We start from the raw sequence: 16,949 nt of genomic DNA, 5'->3' as shown, positions 1-16,949 counted from the left end.
AGTCTTTTGTTTTATTTGGTGTTTTTGTAATGACTTTTTTCTTAAAAAAAGAAAGAAGTCTGTGGATGTTGAAGTTCACTATGATCCATGACACCACGAATAAGTGAGTGTAATTTTAGACTCTAGAATTACTACTCGTGCTGTTAGGTTAAGCGGGCGGATATGGTGCAATGTGGTTGTTCCATCTGAGCTGTCCAATTGAAATTTGGATGGTTTGGATTTTGTTATTTTATGATTTAATTAAATTATTATTCATTTCATAGGTTGGTAATTCTCTAATGTAATGCTGAATTAACTAATTTAAATTGATAAAAGACGTTAGTTAAATTAATTAATATAATTTTTTTAAAAAAATAGTCTAATAATCTTTTTTAATTCTCTTTCTTTCTTTCCTACTCGATAAACTTATTATTAAGAGGATATCAATGAGATTAATGTTGAAAAAAATTGATAAACATGTAAAATAAATTTTACATATAAAACCAATATCAGCTCTTAAATTAGGTTCTAAATTAAAAGTCGGAAGAATATTATTTTATTTTTGAAGATAGAAAAGATGCTACAATCCATTTTTTCCTCAAAAAAAAAAAACTGTAACTAGTGTTTTTATGACGACAATGAATTACTTAGTTAATGTGAACGCTGACATGTGCGGATTTGATTCAGCCTATTAATGTTTCTAGTAGAAAAACCAAAAAAGAGAAATCCCTTAGTGGCACCTAAATTCGATATAAAATAGGTAACATTTTAATATTTTACGTGTGAAAAACAACTTGCTTTCCGTTTTTTTTCCAAATATTTAATACTCTAAATTAAATGGAAAGAGCATTAAATATTTAAAAAATTATAAAATATTATTCATTTTATGTAGAATTTAATTATAAAAAAAAACACATTTGGGGACGGCAAAAGTTGAGACGCATCTCGAGGCAGCTGACACCCTCTCCAAACTGTTTGGAGATGAGAGATAGGCACATTTCTGCAATTATAATCGAAGATGTCGCCTAGATCAGATTGGGGGTTTCAAAAACATTTAAAATGCGTCAGGAGGGACATCTATACAATGGATTGTAATTTACTCAGTCCACGTATTCACAGCACATATCTACATTTTGGGTTCATGATGTGGAAGAAACAACCTGGTCTCAAGATAATGCATCACGATCTCATGGTGACGCCTTGATTTCTCAACCGATCTTCAAGCTCTACAGTCTAGATGAATGAGTTCATAGACGTGCCTAAACACAAAAGTGAACAACTAGATTCAATAAAATAAAATAAATGAAAACAACGGCCCTGTGAACTATGAGCTAAAATTCTAGCACAAATAAGCATATTTGAGTGTTCGGATTGGCTTAGTTTATGTAATTTTGCGCTCTATGTGGTAAACATGTGAGGTGAGTTTTAATGCATAAAACAAAAAAGCTTTTTTTTTTTTTGAAAGTATGGGTTTGCCCATAAAAGATCTTTTTGCAAGTACTTACCAAGAAGCGTTTCTTGTAGCGTTCAACGAGCTCCTTCGGATCACAACAGGTTTGTTTATAGGCATCAATTTTGTTCATCTCCTGTAGCATCAGCACAATTATATCAGGACTAAGCTCAGAAAGTCTATAAATCCTAGAAACTTCAGTGCTTAGTGCAAAACTCGATAGTGGATAGTATGAAAATATGTATACCACAAAACTATTTCGATCAAGATGGCCCTGAATTTTCCAAGTCGTTATATGAAGGAAATAGGAACCTATGCTTCTCATGATATCAAGGGCATTAATAGTAACCATTGACAGCATGTAATTCATTCAAAATTTTCACTTAGGCTAGACTCTCCACAAGGCGCCTCTGAAATTCTTGATATCTTCTCTCCTCTTACACAACCACTCATTTACTATTAATCTATCTTCTCTCTCTTCTTACTCTTTGGATAAGTTTTAGGATGTGTTTGGGTTAGTAATAACGTTTGCTTCATTTGACTTTTACAAAAACGTAAGTTAGGGTAATAGTAAGTTATGGTCCGTTTGGTATAAAGGAGGGGAGAGGGGATTTTAATGAGCTCAATTTAAAATATTGAAGAAATATGATTTTGAAATTTTAATAGAGAGAAGTTGTAAGATAAAAGATTAATAAAAATTAATTAAAAACTTCTAATCCCACTTTTTTAATTTCTAAAATCAAGTTCATTAAAATTCTTCTTCCCTTCATTTCTACTCCACTTTCCTCATACCAACATAGGGTTGGTGAACTGTGATTTATGGTTAGACTGACATTTGTAAAAAAATCAGTTTGACAAACTAAAACTTATTTAGATAAGGAGTAGAAAAATAAGTTTAGAAGTAAAATGATTGAATCAGACATAAATTTATTAAATAATACATATATTAGTTGTCTATGATGTGATAATTATAAGAGAAATATTAAAATCAAAATTATAAAATCAAAATAATGTGTTATTATAAAAAACTTGAAAATATTTAAATTTTAGGAAAATTTGGGGGAAAGTTCCTTTATTAAAATTTTAATTGGTAAAAAGGATTTAAATTAAAGGGTGTCTGTAAAAGTTTAACTTGCAAAGTGCCGCTACTCTGTGTGTATAAAAATTTATCAAATCTTTCTCACCAATTAAATTTTTAATGAAGACTTTTTTCCAATTTTCTCTAAATTTATTATTTAATTTTTTTTTCTTTCTTTAGATACTTTTATAAACATATATAATTATTGAGGATTTTTGAAGTAATTTTATATTTTTATTAAAGTAAAAGTAGGACCCACCTTAAGAAACTCCTTTCATATCATCTTTTTTCTCTTTCCACGGTAGCTTTTGTCTAAAAGCTACAAATTTTGGCTTTTGTTTCAATGGAGCTTTTTCTCAAAAGCTCATTTGCTCTAAAGTCAATCCAAACAATCCATCACCCTTAAATAAGCCACTAACTCACGTCTCACTCTTCCCAAGGCATGTTTTGTCCTCCCAACAGTGTTCCAAACACACCCTCAGTGGTCTTGGACCCATCAGCTTTAATTTCTTATTGATAACTCATTGTTGTCAGTTGCCACTCAGCAAATAGTTGTCCAAGAATGATCTGGTAGGTAATATCTAGTCTGCCTAAAAAGTTATTTGGGAGTTTTTGCACAATGCCTATGGTCTGAGCTCAGCAGATGCTGCGAACTAGATACCCTCCTCTTTCAGTACATTACATTATGTCCTTGCTATGCACTCTTGTTAGACATACAAGTAGACTGGCTGCTACCACCATTATGCATAATTATTTTTCAGATTGAGAAGATAAAAGCGTTTGCCACACTAACCAACTTTCTTTGAGTTTCAATTTTGAGCTGATATGACTGAAGAAACAAATAGGTGAATTCAATTTATGCAATAAATTCATGAACATAGAAATGCGACACAGCTAGATCTAGTTTTATGAAGTGAGGTTCTTGTATCAAAACGGTATTTTAGAAAAAAGCAATTTGAATGAATGCACCAGCACTCAAAACAACGGCTAATAGTTAAAACCAGGTTCTGGCCCGGCGAAGACCAATGTATATAAAAGGCAAACAGCTGGGAGATAATGATGATCCAGGGAGGCAAAGTGACTAACAATAAATGGAACATCAAAATGTGATATGCGCAAGTCCGACAATCTACTTACTCCATGAAAATGAATCTGGAACTCTAGAATACACTTTAGAATGTATTCGCTGCTAGCTACAGTGATGTTGATTATATTTTCATATGCAAAATATTATTAGGAATAAACTACTCAAAATTTGAAGGTCACAGTCTCGTACCACTGAGTGACACATATGACTCAGAGTAATACAATTTCTTAATGATATGAATAGACAAGATTATGTTTGTTTGATTTACCTCAATCCATGCTGCTAGTCTAGGCCTGCCTCCTGTGATATCATGATTCTTCACATCCATCAGAAATGGTTGAAATCTTTCAACAAAGGGAGCGTAAGCAATATCCACCTGAAGTTTAAACAAAAGAATGTAATCTATATCAGGATGAAAACGAAGAGAAAATAATGCATATAACCACGAATTGGACAAGTCCATACTCACCAAACTGAATTGGCCAAGAAAGAATGGACCATCAAATTTGGAGAGAGCAGTTTCGATGTAATCAAATGCAGTACCTATAGCATTATGAGGTTTTTGTAATCATCAACCAAAGGAACACCAGGAAGAAAGAAAGTATCACGTTACCTGCTTCTGTCACATTTACATCTTTTTTAAATGAAGAAACGATAGTATCATAAAAAGTGCCAGTGTAAGATAGCAAATCTTCGGCAAACTCCCTCTTTGCAGAATCCTGTTGACCATATAGAAACATTTAATTTAAATTTTGGATATGAAAAATGTTAATTAATCTCCTGGGCCCTAACGTTTCACTCCATTTTTAGTTTGGTCCATAAAGTTTATGAGTCCTAGTAGTTTTAAAATCTTTAATTTGGTCCAGGTCCAGGTCATTAAACTCTCATCAGGATGCCATTAAATTTTTTCAACGTGACCAAACTAGCGCTATCTTGAAAGTTTGAATACGCATAATTCAATCAAACAAAAGATATAGAAGGTGACAGTGAAATTCATTAGTGTATGTGGTATGTGAAGCCAATGAGGTTCAATGGCTGAGGTGAATCAGCATCAATCATGCATATTCAAAGCGCTGATAAGCAAATGAGTGGCTGCGCCAATGAGATTTAAAAGCATATTGATGAAGATTAAATGATAGAGGTCAGGGACTAATTTAAAAATTTTAAATTAGAATTTAAACTTTTAACTCTAAGGACCAAAATAAAAAGCGAGTGAAAATCTAGACACCAACGAAGTTATTTAACCACCTAAAATAATACCGTAAGAAATTTTGCATCTTACATCAGGGAGAAGTGAGGGCCCTTCGAAGTTACTGTCAATGTATTTCATCAAATCAAGACTCTCTCCTCTGACTTCATTATTGTGTTCCAAAGCTGGAACCTGGATTTAGAAAGACATAAATAATAGTCAGGAGAATGTTATGCCTTAATGCAACTATTTCAGAAAATTTTGCAGAAACACATAAACAATGTTATTTAGTTTCTTCAGTGGTTTTTTTTAATGTTGTTGCATTTTAACCTTTGATTTGACTTCAAACATAGATAATGTCATGATGATTTGCTTTAGAAAAAAAGAATCATTATCATGGGCACCTTGTTTGGTGGGTATACTTTCTCCTTATACCACGCAGGCCTATCATGTAGATCAATAGGGACGAGTTGTATTTTGCCCTGCAATCCCTGTATGAAAGTAAAGAAGGTGTGATTATCCTATAAATAAACAAATGATGGAGAGCACATGAATATAATTATTCATTTCAACAGCATTTACAGAGGAGCTAAATGAAGGTGATCAACCAGAAATAAATAAAGGGAATGAAATCCATTTAGCAGAAGAAATTTTCTCTCGATCATATTCCAAATAAATGAGGGGAAGGAAAATCAAGACAAATTGCAATATCAAATATTTAATTATAGTTACTCGTTTCAAAGATGGTAAGCAAAGAACAACATCCGATCTATCCGTTTATTTATTTTCCTTCACTTTCGGTACAGATTTGGCGGCAAGAATAAATAGTATCTTCATTTTCATTTCATCCATATTCCTCTTGGTTTTCTAAACCAGGTAGCACAAAATGATCCTTCCCAAAATTATCCCTGACGTTTTCACTTCTACAAAATATTTTAGAAAAGAAATGCAATAAACAAAATTAGACAAGAGTCCTTTAAACAACCTTACAATTACGGGTGATCCAGACACGCTGTGCATAGGGGCAAGTGTAAGAGATATACAACCTTCATCCACACACAAAAGAAGTAAAGACGGAGATTTCCAGAGATCAGATATGAGAAAATAAATATTACCATGACAATGTTTTTGTACAAGGAATGAAGCAAATACAGAAGTGTAAACTCTAAACAACCGTAAAATGAGAAAAAAAAAAAATAATTCCAAGTTTTGGGCACAAAGGAAGTAATTAACCTTGTTGTCCCATCAAATAAGTCAGGAGGGGCTGATGTCGAAGTAAGGGCTGGTGGAAGAGCCTCCTGCACACTTCATAGCAGAGAAATTCTATTAAAACAAGTTTAGAAGACAGAAATCCAGTTTCACAGTAATTCAAGGGAAAATCCTATTTTGGAACCTAATTTATAGATAATCTCATCGCTTCCGAAAAGCTAATCTAAACATCCAAAACTCTCTCAAAAGTACTTGCAATACTGTCATTATATCTCATTTTCATCCAAAATTTAACGCTAAGTTTAACAAAATACTGATTTGTCACCCACTTACGTCCCAAGCCACATTTGCCATTTGCTTGCCAATAACTTCTCACAAATCAAAATGGAATAAAAGGCCGACATTGACACAGGACAAAATCGCAAGGAGAAAAATTGTAGACCCGGATTGGAAGTTAACCTAACCTACTTTGATATGCCAAATTGTGGTTTTCCCATTCAAGTCAAGCAATGTGCTATCTGCTTGGTTGCTGACAATAAATATAATATGGCATCAAAATTGCGCTTGTATTTTGGAGTTTATCTTTCTCAGCAATCAAACAGAAAATCCCCCCACATACCTAGCTGCCATTGCTCTGGGTCTAGTAGGAGACAAGCCAGACGAATTGCTGATGACTTTAGATGAACGAAACTGAGGCTGAAGCTGAATTTTGAGGGAATAAGCGCGTGAGAATTTGATGGGTAACGTTTCAGAAGAAGAGGGACAACGTGGAGAAGGTAACGATGAGTCTCGCGTTGCAGGGAATGCAGAGGAAACACGAAGCAGCATAGCCATAACTAGAGGAGCTCCCTTGTGAACGTAGACGTGTGTGACATATGCGTCTTCTCTTTTATTATGTGCACAGGCGGAATATGTCAACGTGTGGCCATGAGAACCAACCTTTTTTCTCACCTAGGGACCGGCAGATAAAGTTCAAGTGATATGTAATACTCCTACTATCCTTAATATAAGATCTATTTAATTAATTTGATTAAATTAAGGAAGTTAGGTAAATTAGTTAATCATAAGAAAAGTGACATATTTTTCCTAAAACACCAAAATCATCTTTCTTAATACCCCTTTCCCTCTTCTACTTAATTATGGTTGAGAGAGTATCCATAGAGGTAATTTAGAGAAAATTGATAAATATGATAAATAAGTATTATATTTAGTACCAAAATCAACTCAAGAATTGGGTCATATATTAAAGACTATAGAGTATTATTTTTATAATTTATATTAAATTCTAGTATAGAGTCTTTATATAAGATTTATTATTAATCTAGATAGATTAAAAAAGTATAATTTCTTATGAAAGCCAAAAAAAAAAAAGAGAACTATATTGTATTTCTTCACTTGCATTGCAATACAATTATATATCCTATTTATAGGTATAGTTTAATATAGGTTACACTTGTACTTAAATACTAAATAGTAGACAATAAATCACATTAATATAAGTGGGAGATAAATTATAAGATTAAAAGAATAGTGGAATAATGCATAGTGAGAGTTGTGGGAATTACTTGATGAAGTTGAAGAAAAAGAGGGAGATTGACATTTAAATTTAATAATATTCAAAACACTACCCTTTGGATATCTATTATGCAAGAATATCCCTTGTTAAAAAACTTCAGTAAAGAAAAATCCTGTGAGACAAAAACCTAGTGAAAGAAAAAGAGTACATATTCATTGATACAATATTTAGTATTGCCTCATTAAAAACCTTGTTAGGAAAACCTAGTAAAAAAACCATAGACAAGGAAAAAAGAAAGTGTACAGCATGTATTAACTTTCCTTCTTGACAATATCAATTGATATCTCTGAAATATGCTAGATTTTCATCTAAATGAATTTGCTACATATTAATTTCATACTCTTTTTAAATATCAGGAGACAAATACTCTATTTGGGATTACTAACATGTGGACCCTAAACAAAATCTAGAATCTGTATAGCCAATGAGATTAGTCTTAGGTACATTTAGATAAAATAATTCCATGTTTATAGTACCCTTTAGGTAGCGAAGAATGTGTTTAACTTTATTCCAATGTCTCCGTGTTGGTGAATAAATATATTTTACTAGTTAGTTAACAGCGAATGATATATCATGTCATATGTGACTAAACAAGATATATAAGCGCACTAATTGTATTAAGATATGGTACTTTTAGACCAAATAGTTCTTCATCACCTTCTTAAGGTCTGAAAGGATTTTTTATTCACCTAGAAAGATCTTACAACCACTAGAGTATTTAAGACTTCTTTTGTATGAGTTACTTGATACATAAAAATTTGATTTCTCAAGTATTCAGTTTGTCATCCAAGGCATAATTTTATTCTTTTTAAGTCCTTCATTTGAAATTCTTTCTTTAAGCAATTCACAAATTTTGGAAGTTTTTTGGGAGTTCTAATGATATTTATACTATCAACATAAACAACAATTAAAACAAACTAATTTTCAGATCTTTTCATAAAGTATATGAGCAAATTGAATCATTTTTATATCCTTCTTTCAATAGATATTGACTTGGTTAATCATACTACAAACGCCATGATTACTTCACTTCTTATAGAGACTTATTTAACATAATTATGTATTGTTCTCGATAACTTGAATTGTATGCTTCTAGCAACTTGAATTTCCTAGGAAATTTTATATATTTTGATCCAGAAATGGATGGTACGTGCTTAGATTATTTTAATCTTTGTAATATTTCATATATTAAATGATGTTCTTGCACATGCTTCTAGCATATTTGGGATCTTTCAAGAATTATAATGTAAATTTTACTGTTTAATAAGCCTTATGTATAGGTTATAACAATATTTAACATAGGCATATTTTGTTTTTCATACACTGCCAAATTATATATGCATAAATAATTACATCCACCATAAAATGATATGCCTTATCATAATCATCATCAAACTTCTATGACAATCTTTCTTTTTTTTTTTGTGAATTCTATGAAGATCTTTATTTTCACATAAATGTTTGCAGGGATAATTAATCCGCAAGTCCTTATAGTTTCAACGAATTTTGAATTAGGTCCTTATAGTTTTTTTTCTTTTTATCAGATCCTTATACTTTCACTTGTTTTTAAGTAGGTCCTTGTATTTATTTTTCTTTTTATCAAATCCTTATAAGTTCATTTTATTTTTAATTAAGTCCCTGAATTTTTTATTCTTTATTTTATGAATTCTAATAGTATTATTATATAACATAAAATAGTATATATTATTTAATATTAGTTTATAAACAATAATATTCTAAAGATATTGAATTATTATAATGATTTTAAATTTTTCAGCAAAAAAATTAATTGTTCTAAAAAATTTTCCTGAATTAATTAATTCTATTATTTTTTATTACATAATTATTAATTTAATTTACTTATTAATATTTTATATTTCATTATTAATATATTTAATTAAGCTTATATTTAATTAATAAATAAAAATTAAAACTACATGGACCTGATTAAAAATTTAATGAAATTATAAGGACTTAATTAAAAGAAAAATAAATACAAGGACCTAATTAAAAAAAGGTAAAAGTATAAGGATCTAATAAAAAGAAAAAAAACTATAGGGACCTGATTCAAAATTGGTTGAAACTATAATGACTTACGGATTAATTAACCCAATGTTTGCATATCCCATAGAACTTTATATTTGTTGTATTTAGACTGTACATTGATAATTTTCACCTATTATTGAAAGAATATAATCCTATTTTCATTGCATCTTTTCTGTTTTACTTTTCTTTTTTGGCCAATTTCCTGCCCACTTTGCATGACAGATCTACTATAAGATCTTTTTTTTTATCATGTGATATTATTATCAAAATTATTGTTGCAAATTTTATCTTTTCGACTCCATTTTTCTCTTATGACATAATCTATTAAGATCTCTTCCTTGCTTTTTAAATACTTAAACCTCTTCTTGGGTTTTGAAATTAGTTATATCTTGATACTCTTCTAAAGTACCCGCTTCCTCAAAATAAGTTTTAAACTTTATGCTGCTATTTTTCAAAATATTTGTATTAGAATCGATTAATCTCTTATGTTTCGGCCATATCTTACTTTCATTTATATAGTATGTTGGCTATTCTTGAAGAATCATCTGATTATTCAATAGATATCAATACATAATTCTTAATAATTTGTTGCATTATGTAATTAGGATTATCAAAGAAGTCATGCCAACAATAATTGGATCAACAAAATTTATGGTTCATTGTGCCATGTTTCTTAACCAACAGTAAACTTTCCAATTTTTATAACATATTATTGATTTTTATATGATGATATCCATTTACAAGATTAATTAAGCTGGGTGAGAAATCTATCTAACATCAATTCACACTTATATTCCAATAATCTTTTCCTCAAGCATTTGTCATACAAATATGACTCCCTTATTCATGTAGTCCAAAAACATTGGCTAGCATATAATAGGCCAATAGACTATCTTTTGCTTAGAAACCCAAATACTTCTTAGTTTATATATAATTATAGATTTTTTTTTATATAAACAAAAGTTTAGGTGAGTTGGATTCTGATGGTTCACCAAGGGTAGAGCATGTATCTAGGCTCAAAGAGTACTTACAAAGGTACTTCTAAATCATCCATCAATAAGGTCTTCATATCGGCTACGAGATTCGATTCAATTGAGTTATCAATTTTAAACCCTTTAGAGAATTGAAGTTGTGATGTAAATCTATGACACATATTTTTCACCATTAACTCTTTGTCCGCCCTTAAAGGAAAAAATATGTATTAGTTCTTTAGAAACAATATAATTTGAGAGGAATATGAAGACAAATTCATTTTAATATATGATTAACATAATAATGAATAATAAATTATGAGCATCATATATTTAACTGACAATATCTATAAAAATACAAAAATGTAGAAGATCCTTTAAAATAAACTTTTGGAAACAAAGTACAAATTGAACATACTGTTCAAAACTTATCAACATTCATTAATTCTCATAATAATTTGTCTCTCACAAATTACAATAAATTTAAAGACTGGCAAAAATTAAACATTATATAATCTTCTAGGCTTATGGTTATATCTCTTATATCTTTATAAATACTTTGGGTGTCTTTCTTCACAACTTATTATCTTGGGCATCATAATTATTTTTAATATTTTTTATAATATCTTATGGTCTTTTTGGCTTCATAACCATTTTTTAACATTTACCTTTAAAGAATTGATATATATATATATATATATATCTATTTATATGACTTATGGTCATATTATAACATTTGCTTATCATTGTATTGATCATATAGAGGTATTATTATTATTTTTTCTGTTATGGTTTAATAGCTAAGACCAAAGATCACTACCCTTCAATTATCAATTTTACTAATACAATGTGGTCATATTCATTGTTACTCTTAGAGACATGTTTCTTGCTTTTAATAGCACATCATCAATTTCTCTAAATATTAGTCTTCAAGAATATAGTGAAAATCTTTCAAAACTATCGAGCTCTTTTATGTCATGTGATATCCAAACCATCAATCTTTAGGACTTTGATATTTGTAATCATTATATTATCAAAGTGTCACAATTTTATAATGCAATTTATTACCATTACAAGATAGTCTTTTGTCAAAGAATCATTATCAAAAGTAATGTAGCTTCTAGTTATCTCATTTGAAAATTGAGAGTATTGTGGCTGTTCGCCTTTTAATAAATCTGTAGATATCTAATTAATTATTACAAACATATATAAAAATAAAACTTAAACTTTAAATGATAAAAATCCTAATGGCTCAATATGATGAATATTAAATTTTTAGTTGAATCAATAAAATAGGTACCTTCTTTGAAATTGTAAGACCATCATTTCCTTTATATAATTTGGGAAAATCTTACCAAGATATTCAGATCAAACTATCTGCATTCGATGAACAAAATATCAGCATGTATCAATAAGATGTCATGAACTTATTTAATAGAGTATCATGCTGATAACATGTTATGAAATGAGTCATTCAAGAAAGTAGAGTAGAGAAGAGATGAAGACAAAAAAATAAGAAAACTATATTGAATCATGTAACATCCTAAATTTTATTTTCGAATTTAAGTAGCAATAATAATAATGATAATTTAACTAAAGTATTATTATTTAGAAAAAATTGAAATTTAAAAGTAAAATAAAATAAAATAAAATATAATAATATTTTATTATTACATTTATTAAAAAAAAAAAAGGTAACTTTTCCACCGAAACTTCAGTGGAAAGGTAAGTAAAAATTTATTAGGGGAAGTTTGCCCTGAGGGGTATTCCCACAATTTTTTTTTTTTTAGTGTCGTCCAGCAACAGAGCAAGAGTAAGAAGCAAAAAATAACATTGTTGTTAGCCATTTGCGAAGGAAAGAACAAGTTCTAGAGATAATTTAGATACATAAAATTACTTTTTTATCAAATCTTTTTCATGAATTTTTTTTATATATTTTTAGCTTTCTAATAGCAGTATCGTTATAGTGATTAGAGAAAGTTTTGAAATTTAGGTGTGGAATAAGTCATGAGTTTTAATAATAGATGACCAAAAAAATTTAAAGGTAAATGAATAGTTAGTTCTTATTGGTCTATATTTGTCCATTTGTTGCTTTTAGTATTTAAAATCAAATTTTTAGTTTAAGAAATCCATTATTTATGATATATATCATATTTATACCGATTAAAATTAATTTAAATAATTTATTTGGACTGTTTGAAATATTATTAAGATTTTAATTAGTTTAGAATGTGAAATAGGTTGAGCATATATTATTGGAAAAATTTTGAATCTAAAAAATTAAATTGTAAATTGAGAATTTTATACAATTAAATACAATCAATATTTATTTATAATTTGAATGAGTTGTTTGTGCGGAGGAAAATGCTAATTAAAGTTAGAATAAATACTTGAGAATTTAATGTGACATTAGCATTTTTGGGTAGTAAATATATGTGTACATAACAACAACAACAACAATAAAAATTCTACGTAATTAAGTTATTTATTTGTATGTATATTAAATTACATCTACTTTATTTGTAGATTATCTTGTACTTTGAATTTTGTAATTTGTGTTCTTATTCTTCAAGCTTGTGAGGTTAAGTTTGCACTAGAGGCAACCAGGTTTAATTTATTTTATATGCCTAATATGGATTGTAAGGTTTTTTTTTAACCTTTTATATTTAACTAAACTATGAAGCATGTGTTTATTATTAAAATATGTAGTTTCATATATTGTAATTGAAGTACGAAGTATGTTAACTCAAATATTATTGGTTTGTATTACTTCAATGTTTGTATCATGTTAAAGAGCAGAATTGATGTCATGTGATGAATTGTGAGATATATGTGTTATCTAATATTATTATATTGTGATTATGCATTGAGGTCATAAATGAAGATTAAATTTTTTTTATATGAAGGATAATTGTTCTTAAAGCCAGCATGGCATGCCAACACTCCTGATTATAGTGGTTGGCTCTATTGTCAGGCCCTTATAGTTTTTCTTTTTCCTTAGCCCAAAATTGAGAATGAGCTCTTGGATATACACCTCTTACATCATAGTCTATTCTTGGATGGTGTAATTATAGGAGGGGGTTTGTTAACTTGATGTGAGTAGGTGACCTTTGGCTAAGTTACTCAACACATAAAGTCCGGCTCCTTGTCATGGAATTATAAGGAGGAGTATGGTGGACGGGATGGACATTTACATGGTTAAGTGTTTTTTGCATCTATAGTTACATATTTTACTGCTTAAAAATTTATGTGTAAGTAAACCTTCATCGACTTACCATCCTACTTGTATATATTATAAATTAATTACTGGTTACTAGAACGTAATTGTTTTACCATGTTGTTCATCATTACTTTTTAGGAGAGCCAACTAATTTGGCTTGGTGTGAAGAGAAGCAACTAGAGACATAGGTAAGTATAGCCTAGTAGTCCACTTTCAGCTTGTGCTTATAATATTATGTATACTGCCATCTTAGGCCATGTTTTTATTGACATATACTTATTTTTATTTGATTGCTGGATGACTGTATCTGGTAGAGTACCATTAGAATAGTTGAAGGCTAAAGAACATTGTTGCATGTGTTTCTCTTATAGATTGAATATGTGTATGACTTGTGGGTTGAGCTGAGCACCTTTTATTTCTTTTTCCCTAAATCTTTGTGGGATGAATGTTTATGTTGGGCTTGTGGGTGATTACTATACCCTGGGTCCTTATTGTATTTATTGTTAAACTTATAGGTGTTTTGTGTATCTTAAGTCTCTTGTGATGTTTTTAAAATAAGACAAACTCTTTATAACCATGGTAGTGTTTTAATACTCTAGTCCAATTCTTTTTCTACCATGGTTACCTTCTTAAAATTGTTTTATAATTTTGTATCAAGAAATGGTCTTTTCACATCACAATACAATGACACATCCTATTTATAGATATAGTCTTACACATAGGCTACACTTATACTTAAATGATGGATAGTGGACAATAAATCATATGAATATGAGTGTGATGTGAGTCACAAGATTAAAGCAATAGTGAAAGAGTAATGCATAGTAGTAGTGAGAGTTACTTGATGAAGTTAAAGAGCAGAAGGGATATGGACATCCACATTTAATAATATTCATAACATATTTAATTAATTAGTTAATTATAACAAATGTGATATAATCTCTTTAAGTACTTTTATATAATATAATATTATATATCAATCTATAAGTGAGGTAAATTAGTTTGATAGAAAATGATAAATAAGAGAATAATTAAATGAAATAAAGTAAATTAAGATCTTATATTGACAACTATATTCAATCCCCCACTTAGCTTTTATATTAGGGGCCAAATGTAGTATTATATTTTATCTTCTCTAACTATCCTTATTTAACATTGGTATATATAAAAGAAAAATATTTTAATACCAACTAAAACTATTAAATACCTTATAAAAATATCAATAATGCCTTCTAGAAGTGCAATATATATAGGATCAAAGGAAATAAGCAAATGAGTGTTAAATCCAATGATTTGATAACAAAATTAGAGAAGGGTTTGTTTTAAAGGAAAACATTAATATTAATAATTTCTAGGTATGATTCTGTAAGTATGTCTTGATATTCCTCATTTTAACCCAAGTCTATTTACTTAACCTCAAGGTTATTATTCTTTCGTAAGCCTTCTAAGTACACACATTCTATATAGACTTGAGCTAGCTTTAGTTTTGCCTCAAGGTGATAATGAGTCATCTAAAAGAATGTTCATCTCATGAACCAAGTTAGATCTAGTGTCAACTTGAGGGAAAACCTATTATGAATACTCCAAGTAAATATCTATAACTTTACTCCAAGATAGATTATATTTAACTCCAGTCTAAACTTTCTCATACTAGTTATGCACATAAATAGTATGGGTTTATTTGACTCAAATCATATCAAAATCTCTAATATGAGTTCATGCCTATTCTTCAAGATATTTAATCATTATAACTTGTATTGAACTCTTGTTGTAGAATAGTTGAGTCCTGTGTTTATGTGATGACGGACTCCTAAATTGCGTATCCATCATGAAATATTATTATTTCTCTAAATCTACTCATCTTGAATAATGTGTTCATAGGCTTTATAATGCAGAACAAATAGAAACTTCTCCTAGAAAGACAAAAATAACAAATTGAGTTATAAGTAACATAAGCAATTAAAAATAAAATAACAAGAATAAGTAAACAAAAAGAAGAAGTAATTCAAAAACTAGGAACCTAATAAACACGCGTTTCAAAAAATATAAAGTATATGGAGCTCAGCACCTAAAGAAAAAAAAAATGACTCAAGCATTAGAGTATATCACTCCCTTGTGCTATCTAGTATTCTATCAAGAATATTTAACCAATAAGTAAATACCTGAAGAAATCTTATTTATAATTCCATAATTTATACCCAAAATAGTATACATAGAAGGGTTATTTATAACTCAATAAACTAATTCTAACTATGTCACATCTCTTTCATTACCTCATTACATAACAATTGGAATCATTCAGAACCGTTATATAAGCCTTAAGAATGAGCAAATTTTAAAATTTCAACTTAGGTTTCAAGTTACTATTCATTATTCATTGCATTTTTTGCTAATTTTGAAAATTCATAACTAATTGTAGAAAAATCAAAATGAAGTGGTTCTAAGTTCTATGGAAAGATCTTGACATGCTCTTTAAAAGAAAAATTCTTATTGGTATCCAGATCTCATGTATCAATCCCAGATTTTGTTCAAAGTAGTACTCCCTCCGTTCCTTATTATAAGAGACATTTAATGCTTATGGTATGTTCCTATATATAAGAGACACTTAAAAGTTGTCTTTACTTTTTTGTGTTGATTTCCTATTTTACCCATATTTATTGTCTCCAACTCACACTCTCTCTCCTTCCCACTTCTCTTTCTTTTAATAATTTATCATTGTTCTCTCTCATGTTCTCTCTCCTTATTAATGAGGGTATTTTTGGAAAAAAAATTATACTTTTTACACATTGATTGTTTTTAACTAATTTTAATTGTTTTTTTGATCAACGTGATTCGGTTATTTGTCTCTTATAATAAGGAACAGAGGGAGTACTATTTATTTGGTCATTTTTCAATTTTTCAGAATTTACGCCTAACTTTAGAAGGGCATAACTTTCTGTACAAAACTCCCTATTTAGTGACTTACTACTTGTTTTAAAGCTAAAAATGAGACTTGTAAGCATGTCAAATTTCAAATCCAGATTCATCCAATTGTTTAAAATCACATTGGTCAAACTTTACTCAAGGAAAGTCACCTTTTATCTTTTTATCATACCATTCTTGCTTTTTCTTTTTCTTTTCCTTTCATCCAATTTTTCCCATCAT

General features: G+C 29.3%; 1 protein-coding gene across 2 annotated transcripts; it reads right to left on the bottom strand.

The window, feature by feature from the left end:
* Positions 1–1,014: 1,014 nt before the first annotated feature.
* Positions 1,015–14,429, bottom strand: LOC114751415 (protein IN2-1 homolog B). 2 transcript variants are annotated; one of them, XM_028940098.1, is made up of 11 exons: positions 14,422–14,429; positions 6,612–6,780; positions 6,017–6,088; positions 5,769–5,829; positions 5,188–5,274; positions 4,877–4,975; positions 4,208–4,313; positions 4,064–4,137; positions 3,863–3,970; positions 1,485–1,565; positions 1,015–1,238 (listed from the first exon to the last, which is right to left on the bottom strand). In XM_028940098.1, the coding sequence occupies exons 2-11, from the start codon at positions 6,620–6,622 to the stop codon at positions 1,227–1,229; spliced, it is 711 nt and encodes a 236-aa protein (XP_028795931.1). In that variant the 5' UTR covers positions 6,623–6,780; positions 14,422–14,429; the 3' UTR covers positions 1,015–1,226. The 2 variants fall into 2 exon arrangements, with proteins under 2 accessions (XP_028795931.1, XP_028795923.1); XM_028940090.1 differs by lacking the exon at positions 14,422–14,429 and having other exon boundaries at positions 6,612–6,890.
* Between the last annotated feature and the right edge of the window lie 2,520 nt (positions 14,430–16,949).

Source organism: Neltuma alba, unplaced genomic scaffold (assembly GCF_004799145.2).
Source record: "Neltuma alba isolate B1F8T4 unplaced genomic scaffold, ASM479914v2 tig00001134_pilon, whole genome shotgun sequence".
Classification (NCBI taxonomy): Eukaryota; Viridiplantae; Streptophyta; class Magnoliopsida; order Fabales; family Fabaceae; genus Neltuma; species Neltuma alba.
This window is presented reverse-complemented; position numbering and strand designations above follow the sequence as displayed.